General features: G+C 43.8%; 1 protein-coding gene across 1 annotated transcript; it reads left to right on the top strand.

Moving 5' to 3' along the window:
* The first annotated feature begins 1,109 nt into the window (after positions 1–1,109).
* LOC310817325 (signal transducer and activator of transcription 5B-like) lies at positions 1,110–12,531 on the top strand. The gene is made up of 19 exons (XM_083687852.1): positions 1,110–1,243; positions 2,096–2,233; positions 3,051–3,207; positions 4,393–4,482; positions 4,792–4,966; positions 5,611–5,741; positions 5,879–6,030; positions 6,206–6,361; positions 7,222–7,401; positions 7,601–7,688; positions 7,937–8,059; positions 8,615–8,707; positions 9,166–9,372; positions 9,618–9,712; positions 10,901–11,043; positions 11,280–11,435; positions 11,632–11,683; positions 11,932–12,033; positions 12,393–12,531. The coding sequence occupies exons 2-19, from the start codon at positions 2,106–2,108 to the stop codon at positions 12,514–12,516; spliced, it is 2,352 nt and encodes a 783-aa protein (XP_083543978.1). The 5' UTR covers positions 1,110–1,243; positions 2,096–2,105; the 3' UTR covers positions 12,517–12,531.
* Positions 12,532–12,713: the final 182 nt, after the last annotated feature.

Raw genomic sequence — 12,713 nt, 5'->3', positions numbered from 1 at the left:
CCTTTTAGCTTGGGAGCAGTTTTGAACCAGTTGAAAAAGACAACTAAGGATTTTGTTTACTTAGACAATGTAATTGTTTACCCACCTCTATTTCATGTTGGTTATAATGCATATTAATTATGTACCATGTAATTTACTCATTGCCTAACCACTAATATTTTAATAAAAGCTATTTGATTCACAATGACTGTGTCTTGTTTGAAAACGCTGAGGAGCAGAAGTACAGTAGAGAATATCACTGGGAAGTTTATTCCCCCACAACTGTAGAGTATCAATCTAAGGAGTATCAATCTAAGGAGTATCAATCTAAGGAGGGCACTCAAGTAATTTGTCACATCTTAGGCCTACATCATAGTGATTGCATATTTACCCGGCACTCACTCAAAGGTTTAAATTTCATAGATAGAAACTCAGGGATTATCGTCACTGCAATCAATAAATTCTGGTCTGAACAATAATGCAATTGTAAGATTTTGGTAGACTCTATGAAGAGATATTGAGAATGACTGTTCATTCACTCAAATGATGCATTGTATTTTACTGTTCTCATATATAATATCTAGCATTATGGACGCACAGTACACATCTGTATATGTGTGAGGAACATGTAGGTGTACGTGAATGTTTGTGCAGATATGAGGGAGACAGATGAAGGGGGATAGGGAACAACAGAGAAGTTTATTTTGTGCAAGAACACAACAAACCCCTCTTGACTTTAACTACCGACTGAAATAGACTAGAACATCATATCTGTAACCTAAGTGTGTCATTTGTTCCCCTTTTATTGAAATGTTTATATAAATCCATTATATAAGTTCAATATAAACTCCTATCTAGAGGATTATACGAAGGATCATGCTGGGGGGAAAAAAAGAAAGAAAGTTAAATAGCATTTCAGTGATGTCAAACTCTCAAATAGGTCTATTTGGACCCGCAACACAACAGGAGGCTTAACACTTTATCCAGTACGTTATTTACACTTTTACCACTTGCTCTCCAACTTCAACTGCAGAAAAGGAAAAAACTGAGCGTAGGCAAGCCGGAAGTGGGTGGCTAGTATCATGCCTGCTAATGCTGCTAGCAACAGCTGGTTTGTTTACTGGCTAAGCAAAATGAAAGTGTGATGACATATACCCAAATATATCGCTAACAACACTGATCGCTGGACGGACTTAGCACAAGTTTTTCTGTTTCCTATGCGTTCATGGTTTAGCTCATCAATCACATTTACCGTCTAGAAAAGGTAAGCGACTGGGTGCACTACTCTTTTCATGATTGCTTGCAGCATGTCATGTCTTGACAAATTTCGAAACATTTGCAGCAATGCCAGCAGAGAGAGGAGAAGGATCTGGCTGTTGACTTTCCAACCCGAAAAAAAATGCTAACGAGCTAATGCTCGTTTCCACGCGCAAATACTGCTTATCCACAATATTGAAATGGCTCGCTTTACCCCTTGAGTGGTCAGACGTATTTTCGCGTCTAGTCTTTAGCTGTCAAAACGCTGTGTGATCATGTAAGCTAGCTAGCTAGCTTTCTAACCTGAGTAGTTTGAACGTCTGCGATAAGCCCGCTGTGTGAAGGGATCCTCCGCTCGCCCGTTGTCGCGTTGGACTTGGGGCGCGCATTAGTCGAGATGGCTAGATGACAACATCGAAAAGGACCCTGCATAGTTGCAGTTTTTAATTAAATGACACGTTCACTTTACTCTGCTTTTTGGGTGCGTTGGGTGGTTTGGTTCTCGTCCAGAAAATCAAGTATGCAGTATGTCCATCACATTAGAATAAATGCACTTTCAAACTACTTTGTCTCTTGTGCTGTGACCAAGTAGTTAGAAAAGTGCGTTTATGAATACTTCCAGTGGACAATTTGCATACTTCATCTGTTGCACGAGGACAACCCTATGCCCTTGCCTTTGACTTTTATGCTGAGCATTGAAGTTTGATATTTCTCTAGATTAGATCTTATCCCCCAGCATTAAGTCTGTCGCACCTAATGCCTATCCCCACATCTCTCTCCCCCCTCCTCCTCCTCCTCCTCCTCCTCCTCCTTTCCCACTCACCCTTCTCTCCTCCCCCATCCATCCCCCCTCCCTTAGGGGCCAGAGGATGGCGGTGTGGATCCAGGCCCAGCAGCTCCAGGGGGATGCACTGCACCAGATGCAGTCTCTCTATGGCCAGCACTTCCCCATTGAAGTGCGCCACTACCTGGCCCAGTGGATCGAGGGCCAACACTGGTGTGTACAGGCTTGGTTTACACACCCACTTTTCTCTATCCATCTATGGTGGCCGCTGTGGCTTCTACAGTCTTATGCTGAATTGAAAAGGAAATAAAGAGTAGCCTAATGGTTAGAGTAATGATATTTAGGCCTATTTTTTTGAAATTATGAAGAATTAGCCTAGGTTTTGCACCACCTAAAGACATTTAGGCTAGCCAACAATGTTATTCAACTAACACACGTCTTGTTGGGTGTAGCCTATTTAATTTAATTATCTAGTAGGTATTTTGTCACATGACATGGTACATAATATGGTAACAACTCAACAATGAAAATTGCTAAATTCCTTGAAGGTGAGCCAGCCACCTTCCATGGTTGGTACTAAAACTGTCCTGAAATACTGTCGTGATAACTTAGAGCATTGGTCTCTCTTATTAGCTTTTTGGTCAATTGTTTGTGCACATGTCTTTTAAAGGTTTCTCTGAATTGTATTTTGTGTGAGTATGTGTGAGAGAGAATGTGTATGAATATCAGTTGACTTTGGGCTGGACTGAAAAGCATAGTGGAGACTCCATGTTGAACATGTTTTTTTAATCCAGGAATAGCATCAATCTTGAGTGGGAACTAACCCTTTGTGTGATGTTTTCTTGGCTTGTCTTCAAACATTGAATCAATAGGGGAAAAGGAGAGAGGAGGGGCAGGAAGTCCATGATGGGCCTCATGTTGTGCTTAGTTGTTCATGTTGAATTCAAACACCGACCTGCACAAGTGTCTAGGCCCTTGGGGGTACAGATTTCTGGACAGAGCCTTGATGCCCTGTCTCTGTGCCCTTCAGGGACACAGTGGAGCTGGAGAACCCCCAGGAGGAGTTGAAGGCCAAGCGTCTACTTGACAGTCTGGTCCAGGAGCTCCAGCGGAAGGCCGATCACCAGGTGGGAGAGGACGGCTTCCTGCTCAAAATCAAACTGGGACACTATGCCAACCAGCTCAAGGTGAGATTCCAGTAATTCAGAACCATTATACAAGCTTTAGACACCATCATTAGAACTACAAGCACCCCACAATAACCCTAAACCACTATCCCAGCTTATGGTGAGATATCAGTACTAGTATATACAGGACTATTATATACTATCATTAGAACTAGAATCAACCCACAATATCACTAAACCTCTACCCCAGGCAGCTAATGGCGAGACTCCAGTATCCAGTAAAACTGCTAGTACTAATCCCACTAAACCAGTACCAGAAACCACGATGGCAGCCAGCTGAAGGCGAGAGACCAGTGCTGTCATGTAGGGCGAGGCTGGAACCTGTAGGGCTCTTTTCGACGTGTAAGCATGTTTATTAACAGCTTGGCAAGAGTAGCAAGATTCATAGCATAGTAGCATAGCCATGTGACCAACTTATGCCTCATGTGCCAGTGAATTAACCTATTCCTTGACAAACAGTGCAACCAGTATAACCCTCTAGTGTGTGTGTGTGTGTGTGTGTGTGTGTGTGTGTGTGTGTGTGTGTGTTTTAGAGTTTTAAACGGGTCTGAAAATTCAAGCCCGACCCGGGCCCTTTTGATATGAGCCCGGCCCGAAAAAAGCTAGAATTTCACAAAACGGCTGTGCCTTTATCCATTGCGCACAACAGCAAAATGACAGTGCTGCAGAGTAAGGAGATTAGAAAGCCACTCGCTGAGAAGAGTGAATAGAGAGCCTGCTTGAAAACTCACTGTATTAGTCACTATCAACAACTGTATTTACTGCACCTGCCTTTATAGAATACCTTATATATTTCCAGAAATTAGACAGATCTTGCTGTTGTCGCCTGTGTTGTGTGTTGTAAGTGTTGAAGCCAACATCGCTCCATAAGAGTAAGGCTTCACACACAGTTTGTTATGCTTTCAATTGATATGATTCTCGTATTGGGAATGTGTGTCTTTGTATATACAATGTAGATTTTTTTTCTTTGCAGCCTTTAAACACCAATTCAGAAATTAGGACTGACAGAAACTGTGAGAGAACATATGAACGCAAGATTATATCAAAAAGAAATGAAACACAGCTCTGTCGAGGCAAACCCGAGCCTGACTTGGCCCGAATCAATTGTCAGAAAATCAAGCCCGGCCCGAGCCGAAATTTAAATTGTGTGTGTGTGTGTGTTAACCTTTCCTCCTATCCCCACAGAGCACGTATGACCGCTGTCCCCTGGAACTGGTGCGTTGCATCAAACACATCCTCCACACAGAGCAGAGGCTGGTGCAGGAGGCCACCGACGTAAGTCTGGGCAAGGTCACAGATGCTGCAGAAATGAATTACAGGTTCATCCTTTTTTACAAGAAGTGCTTATTTGGAAGAGTATGGAACGCATGGAACTACGCAGGTAGAAATTCAGTGGATGAGGTCAACAGATTCCCTGTCTTATCCAAGCAGAGGATCATATTTGTTCCTCACACCGTATTTCTATGTGAGTGTATGGCAACATGGACTCTTGAAGACTGGCTTCTATCACCATGAGTATTGATTGGACATGTTTGATTGGACATGTTTGGACATGTTTGTGACATTGTCCCTCTCTACTGGCAGGCCAGCGGTGCAGGGGGCGGGGCCATGGACAGCCTATCGCAGCGCCACCAGCATATAAACCAGGCATTCGAGGAGCTGCGTGTGTCCACGCAGGAGACGGAGAACGAGCTGCGAAATCTGCAGCATAACCAGGAGTACTTCATCATCCAGTACCAGGAGAACCTTCGCATCCAGAGTGAGACTCCCCCCCCCCCCCCCCCCCCCCCCCCCCCCCTCCCCACACACACACACACACACACACACACACACAATCCTCACTACCACCCCCCCAACTCAAATGGGATGGCTCCTTACCCTGAAAGTATAGTCTATGGGCCCGGAGAAACTGTAATAAATGAGTTGTTTAAATTACCATTACCGTACTAACTTCAGCAAATTTAAAACTTTAAAAAAAAAATGTTTTTACCCTGTAATCCAGTGGTTTTGTTGTTTTTCATTAGTCCATAGTACAAAACATTTTTTCAAAGTCAAAATATCTCGCTTTGAATGCCCTGATCAGTCCCGATGTTCCAAAACGCCCACTTGAGTCAATTCTAACAACTCTTAAGATTCCCCTCTCCCTCAGTTCAGAAGATCATATGAATTTCTTGCCCACCTTCTGTTGAACAGCACAAGAGCTACCGCGTGCTGCTCTCAGGGAATCACTGGCATTGTAAAGCAGGTTCACATTAAACAAATTAAACAAATCAACTTTCAGGAAATAAGGAGAGGTAGGCCACTGTGTACTATTGGGACAGCCTAGATGTGCACCAGGATATAAAATATTGATGCAGGTATTGACGTATGTACATGTATATTCTTCTCCTTGTCCTCCTATAGCCCAGCTGACCAGTCTGGCATCCCTTCCCCTGGCAGAGAGAGCCCAGAGGGAGACCACCCTGCAGAGCAAGAGAACTACTGTAGAGGCCTGGCTCACCAGAGAGGCCAACACATTGCAGAAAAACAGATTGGTACATTGACAAACACACACTTCAGAAACGTGTTCACATACAAAATCAACACGCAGTGCTTTCCCCTGTGTGTACGTGCTTGTGTCTACATGTGAAATATCGTGTGTGTGTGTGTATGCTCTGACCTGTGTGTGTAGGACCTAGCAGAGAAGCACCAGCAAAGCCTGGCGTTGCTGAGGAAGCAGCAGTTGTTGATCCTGGACGAGGAGCTGATCCAGTGGAAGAGACGCCAGCAGCTGGCCGGCAACGGAGGGCCAACCGAGGGGGGGTTGGACGTCTTGCAGTCCTGGTTAGTTACACACACACACACACACACACACACACACACACATATATATATATATAAATTCAGTGCCCTGCGTAAGTAATGGGACAGTGAAGCATTTTTTTTTATTATTTTTTTTATCTTTACACACCAAAAGTTTTGATTTCAAACCAAACAATTTTGGTTGTATGGTTCTCAGGTGTGAGAAGCTGGCAGACCTGATCTGGCAGAACAGACAGCAGATCAGACGAGCAGAACACCTGACCCAGCAGCTGCCTCTGCCTGGCCCCATAGAGGAGCTGCTCACCAAGCTCAACGCTGACATCACCGATATCATCTCTGCCCTTGTCACCAGGTGTGTGTGTGTGTGTGTGTGTGAGAGAATTAATGGAAAAAGACTAGTTTTACAAAGAAGCCTTTTATAATCCTTTTTCAAATAGGTTTCTATCCGACATCTTAATCTGCGTGTGTGTGTGTGTGTGAGAATGAATGGAAAAAGGGGTTTTGTGTGTGTATTTCTGTCTTGTTATACTCTGTTGATTTTTGTGTTTGTGTTCTGTATCTGAATCATTTGGTTCACACCACACAATAGCCAATGGTAAAATGGTTAGTGCTTTTGAATCTTTTACAGTACCAATTTTTTACAGTACCAATTGAAATCTAATTGTGAAAGGCTTTTCGACAGACATTTAATTGGCTGAACTTTTTAACAGTGACAGTTATTTGCAGTGTGCTATACTAGATGAACCTCCTATTATTGTAACTAAATATAGTTGTTGAAACTCACTCAGATGCTATCACACCACTTGTGTGATACAGCACCTTGACATTTCTTCCACTGAACTTTCTCAGCCACAAGGCCTTATGGTAGTAGTACTAGTAGTTTAAATCATACAAATCAAATATATGTAAATAGTTATCTATGCGCCACAGCATTAACACAATTAATTACTAGTCAGTCATGTAAATAATATTCTGTCAATAATCTGTATAAATGTATATGAATTACAATGAATTAACTAACAATTAAAGTTAACACCTATACTGATCTCCCTCCCTGTAGGTTATCTGTAAACAGATTGTAATCTTAAAAGATTTTCTCTCTTTCTCTCTCTCTACCCCTCCTTCTCTTCCCCCTTATTTGTATCCCCCTCTCCTTCCTTTCTCTTGACCCAACCCCCCCCCCCCCCCCCCCCCCAAACCTACCCCCCCCAGTACGTTCATAATAGAGAAACAGCCTCCCCAGGTGTTGAAGACCCAGACTAAGTTTGCTGCTACAGTGCGCCTCCTGGTGGGGGGGAAGCTCAACGTCCACATGAACCCTCCGCAGGTCAAGGCCATCATCGTCAGTGAGCAGCAGGCCAAAGCCCTGCTCAAGAATGAGAGCACACGCAAGTGAGGCTCCACACACAGACACAAACACGTGGTTACACACAGAGAAGGGGGGTCATGATCATGGCATTGGATTGGGTAGAATGGCCATCCTATTTGTATGAAATGTTTCACGTGGCTGTTTTTTAGATTTCTGATTGTTGTATTTCTCCGTGCTCTTCATTCCGCTGTACCGATGTATTCTCCCGCTTTGGGTTTTCAGTGACAGCAGTGGAGAGATCCTCAATAACAACTGTGTGATGGAGTACCACCAGGCCACAGGAACCCTTAGTGCACACTTCAGGAACATGGTGAGATGTACAAGGAACACTTGTAAGGATTGACTTCGAATGGTACGATGGTGTTACCACATTCCACTTTTATTTGTCTGCGGTCGGCATACGACTGTATGACACATTGTTAAAAGATGTTGATTCACAATGTCTTGAGTTGGACATTGCTGCGCCTGTTGTTTTCCATCATGGCGGATATATGATGATACAACCAACAGACAATGTCAGTTACAGTTTTTCTAAAACACCCATGGGGTGGTCTCTAGTCCCTGAAGCGAATCAAGCGGTCGGATCGTCGTGGAGCAGAGTCAGTCACGGAAGAGAAGTTCACGGTCCTGTTTGAGTCGCAGTTCAGTGTCGGGGGCAACGAACTGGTGTTCCACGTCAAGGTAAAAAAAAAAAAAAAAGACTTCTAGCATTGATGTTGCACTCTTACCAGGTTTCCATTGGCAAAATGGAGCCAAGCTAGATTCAAGCTGATCTGGATCCAGGTTGAGCAGCATGGTGCGATATGCATTTGCATTATAACTGTGCTGGTGTGCTTACTGACCTGCACGATGGGACTGACCTATATGTGTGCAATGAAATGCATTGCTCTTGATTTGCTGCTTCATTCCAAGACTCCATTCTAGAGTTTCTGTTGCTATGGCAACATCCACCCCATAGTTACTGTTGCAATCAACTCATGTTGTGCATGTTGAACTAAGAAAAAACGTGTGCACCAATTCCAGATTTCCCCTTTAAATTAAATCATATGAAATAAGAATATTAATAGTCCTGAATGTTTCTAAAGCAAACCAGACTGTCAGATTTTGTTTTATTGTCTGACCTTTATTTAGATGACATCCACTCCCATGAATGTGTTTTGCAGTATAAATTAATTTGTAAGTGTTATTAACGAATTTACTTAGTCTAATATGTCTTTTTTTTCATTTCTGACTCAGACACTATCTCTCCCTGTGGTGGTGATTGTTCATGGTAGTCAAGACAACAACGCCACAGCAACGGTCCTGTGGGACAACGCTTTTGCGGAGCCGGTGAGTTCACAGTACCTGGAAGACTTTTTGCATGTGTTTGCCATCCATTATCATTATCATTATCATTATTATTATTATTATATAATGCTTGTAATAACCAGGTTTTGCTTGTTGTGCATCTCTGCAAACTTGACAACAGTTTTACAATACAGAGTCTGTGTTCTATTTGTGGTGAAGGCTTAAAACAACTGAGACCATATTAAATGACGGTTTCCTTTGGGCCTTTCACGAGAGAAGTAACGTGTTGCACTCGATGCGAGGTGATATTGAACTCTGACCTGCGCTTGCCCTACCCCAAACGTCCGTGGTGCACACCTCGTAGTTGGACTCTTTTTGCATTAATCTCTTTTTCTCCCCTTCTGTCTCCCTCCGTGCTCTCTTCTCTCTCCCTGCTGCCCCCCCCTCTCCCTGCTCTCCTTTCCCTCCACCCTAACCTACCCCCTTTCTACCTCCCTCAGGGCAGGGTTCCCTTCATAGTGCCAGACAAGGTGCTGTGGCCTCAGCTGTGTGAGGCTTTGGACATGAAGTACAAGGCAGAGATGCACAGTGGTCGCGGTCTCTCAGAGGACAACCTGATCTTCCTGGCCCAGAAGGCCTTCAGCAGCACCAGTGTCAACCCAGAGGACTACCGCAACATGACCATGTCCTGGGCCCAGTTCAACAGGGTAACCACGGTTTCACTAATGACTTATACCACAACATCACCACACAGGGCCAAATTTAACTGACAACCATTTTTTCCACCACTGACTTGTATTGCAATATCACCATGTCCATAGTCCCAGATTTCACTTAAAACATTGTTTGACCACTGACTACTACCGCAACATGACCACAACCAAGATGCACACTCAAACAGTGATGCAAAGTAGACAAAGGTTCAGCATTCTCATATTGGGCTGCTCAACAGGAGAGCTTGCCGGGGAGGAACTTCACGTTCTGGCAGTGGTTCGACGGGGTCATGGAGCTGATGAAGAAACACCTGAAGCCCCACTGGAACGACGGGTGAGAAAAACGTTGTTATTGTTAACGTATGTTATTTAGTTTTTTGTGTGTGTCAATTACTCTGTTACTGTATATTATGATGTCGCATTGTAAAGAATGTGCTGTTAATTAGCATCGAGAAAATGTGATATTACCTTTGTAAAATGCCAAAATTGAACTGTTTTTCTCTGTTTATCTTGCTGTAATTGTTATCAACATGAAGTAATCTGTCTTTGTTTACAGTGCCTCCACGTTTAGTTTACCACAAACATCTCACTAGCTAAAAATGGCAAAATCTCTGTGGAGTTGATGGGGCATTTACCCCCCTCTCACGCATACAAATAAACATTCTGGTTATATGGATGCGCAGTGGTCTCAAACTCAAATTAAACTCAACAAATCCAGTCTATTTTTTCTTTTAAATGTTCTAGTTTCGGTGGTGGCTACTGCAACATTTAAAAGTAATTGTTCTAAAAAGTAATATGCACATCCCAAGAACATTTGTAACTGGTGCTAGGCAAAAATGGTACAAGTAAAGAAAGAAAAGAACTGCACACAGTATATGAATGCTCCCCAGTGCTGACCTGACGAAGCCTCGTTATCTGTTCGAAATGCTGTTGTGTGTGTGCAGTGATAAAACACTGGGGAGCATTCATATGCCATGTGCAGGCCATTTCTTTCTTTCCATTTAAGCCTGACTAATGTCATTGTGGTTAATTTTGCACAGGGGTGTGGGAACATTCCCAGTAGGGCCTGATTTGAATATAAAGTCAGCATCAGTCTGGGGGCCACAAGAAACCAGTTTGCGGGCAGCATTTGGCCCCTAAAGAGTGTGCTTACTGGTTGTACATCTTTAGCTCCCGTTACGAACATGGTCCCTCTAACTTTACAATTATATATGTAACAACAGCTTCACTTGAGTTTTTCAAGTTATTTTAAACAGGTGACGAATTGCTATTTTCATAAAATGCTACTGCTGAAATGAAGTAGATCTTGTCCGGGCATTGGATGAAGAAAGCACCTCACCACTCTACAGAGTTTGTAGCCTTTTTTATTGTAAGAGGATCAACTCAAGCCTGTATCGAAGAGAAGATTTTAGTTCATTGACCTGGAATCAATCAAATCATTGACACTTACATTTGATTTAGGAGTGTCGTTCAGAAATAACATACGTGTGTGTGTGTGTGTGTGCATGCCTGTGTGTTTCAGGGCAATCCTGGGCTTTGTGAACAAGCAACAGGCTCAGGATATGCTGTTATCCAAGCCCAACGGGACATTCCTGCTGCGCTTCAGTGACTCTGAGATTGGAGGCATCACTATTGCCTGGGTGGCAGAGAACCCCAACAAAGCAGGTACTTCCCTGACTTCCTATCACTGATGAGACTTTAAAATCACACACAAGTGCCGATGCGTGGTTGTCCCAGTGGTGGAGTGCAGTGGTGGAGGTGGAGAAAATTCATGCGGGAAAAACACTGTTGCCTAGATGTTATTGGTTGATGGACCCCCTAGTCAGGCATTTGATACTTTTTTGGTTTGGTTTCTTACCCCAAGATGCATTATAATATGTTTAATTCCTGTGTTCCACCAGGGGAGAGGTTGGTGTGGAACCTCATGCCCTACACCACCAAGGACTTCTCAATCCGCTCGCTGGCCGACCGCATCAGCGACCTCAACCACCTGCTGTTCCTCTACCCCGACCGTCCCAAGGACGAGGTCTTCTCCAAGTACTACACCCCACCCCTCTGTACGTGAACCTCTTCTCCACCTTCACTTAAGCTTGTTTCATAAGACTGTTTTCAATACCTCACTGCAATGGTTCTCTGTTGCGGTCAGTGTTATTTGTTTCACATTGAGTATGCAGTGTTTATTGTAAAAAGAACTATGAACTTGGTTTGGCAGACTTGTCATGAATATTCTCTCTCTCTCTTTCTATCTATCAGCAAAAGCAGTGGATGGATACGTTAAACCGCAGATCAAGCAAGTTGTGCCAGAGTATGTACACTCATGCAACCTCTGTGTTTTGAAATGGTAGAAATGCCCTATGTTTTTCTGGGTTCATGTGATTGTCCTTCCAGGGATGCATTCAGTAGGGCTCATGTTGTATCATGCTCAGATAGAAATCTATTATGAATAACAGACATGACACTCTGGCATATATAGAGTTAAAGAATCAAGTCATATCTAGTCATGGAATTTCTATCTGCAAGGCTCAGTACATTGCACCATCGTCGTCTGTTTAGGTTCACCAACCCTGACCCGTCCGGGGGGAACCCCACCTACATGGACCAGGCACCCTCCCCCTCTGTGGGCCACCCAACAAACTTCGCCATCTACCCGCCCATGTAAGTACACAGATTATATGAGATTGGAATCAAATGTCAAAAAGTACAGAAGAGAAACTTGTATGGTAGATCAGATCACCTTCATATAGTGAAATATTTTCGTTAAGCCTGAGACCTTTATTGTGTAAGTGTCTGTACAGCACAGTGTCCTGGATTCTGACTTGAGTCTGAGTCACAGCAACTGACACGACATCAATCGTCTGAGGTTTTGGTGCAGTTTGAAGTCATGATTTGTATGACTTGTGACACGACTCTGACTCTGTGGGACTTGGACTTTCACTCGACTAGACTCATGTTGTAACTTAGCCTCCTGTTGCTACAGTACATATGCATGTTTCCCCTCACCTCGTCTGTGGCAGGAGTGACCCCATACTGGACCAAGATGGGGACTTTGACCTGGAGGACACCATGGATGTGGCTCGACACGTGGAGGAGCTCCTGAGGCGGCCCATGGCCAACCAGTGGGGCGGCCAGCAGTCGTGACCTTTAACCTTTAACCCACTGACCCCTGGACCCCAACGAGGGCAGGCACCCGCATGTATCCAATGGTTTGGAATTCCATTGGTTTCTGTCCAGGGTGGCTAACTCTGGTCCTGAATTGTCCAGTGTGTGCAGGCTTTTGTTCCAGCCTAAATCTTACCTGATTACACTAATCTTGGTCTACAGTAGATTGAAGACAC

The sequence above is a fragment of the Argentina silus genome, assembly GCF_951799395.1.
Source record: "Argentina silus genome assembly, chromosome: 16".
In the NCBI taxonomy this organism is placed as follows: Eukaryota; Metazoa; Chordata; class Actinopteri; order Argentiniformes; family Argentinidae; genus Argentina; species Argentina silus.
The sequence above is the reverse complement of the archived record's forward strand: the minus strand, read 5'-3'. Positions and strand labels throughout refer to the sequence as shown.

Bases quoted from the DNA above. Each gene is read 5' to 3' on its own strand.
- LOC310817325 (XM_083687852.1), top strand. From the start codon at position 2,106: ATGGCGGTGTGGATCCAGGCCCAGCAGCTCCAGGGGGATGCACTGCAC. The intron at 6,362-7,221 runs GTGTGTGTGTGT...TACCCCCCCCAG, and splicing joins ATCTCTGCCCTTGTCACCAG to TACGTTCATAATAGAGAAAC. The intron at 9,713-10,900 runs GTGAGAAAAACG...TGTGTGTTTCAG, and splicing joins AAGCCCCACTGGAACGACGG to GGCAATCCTGGGCTTTGTGA.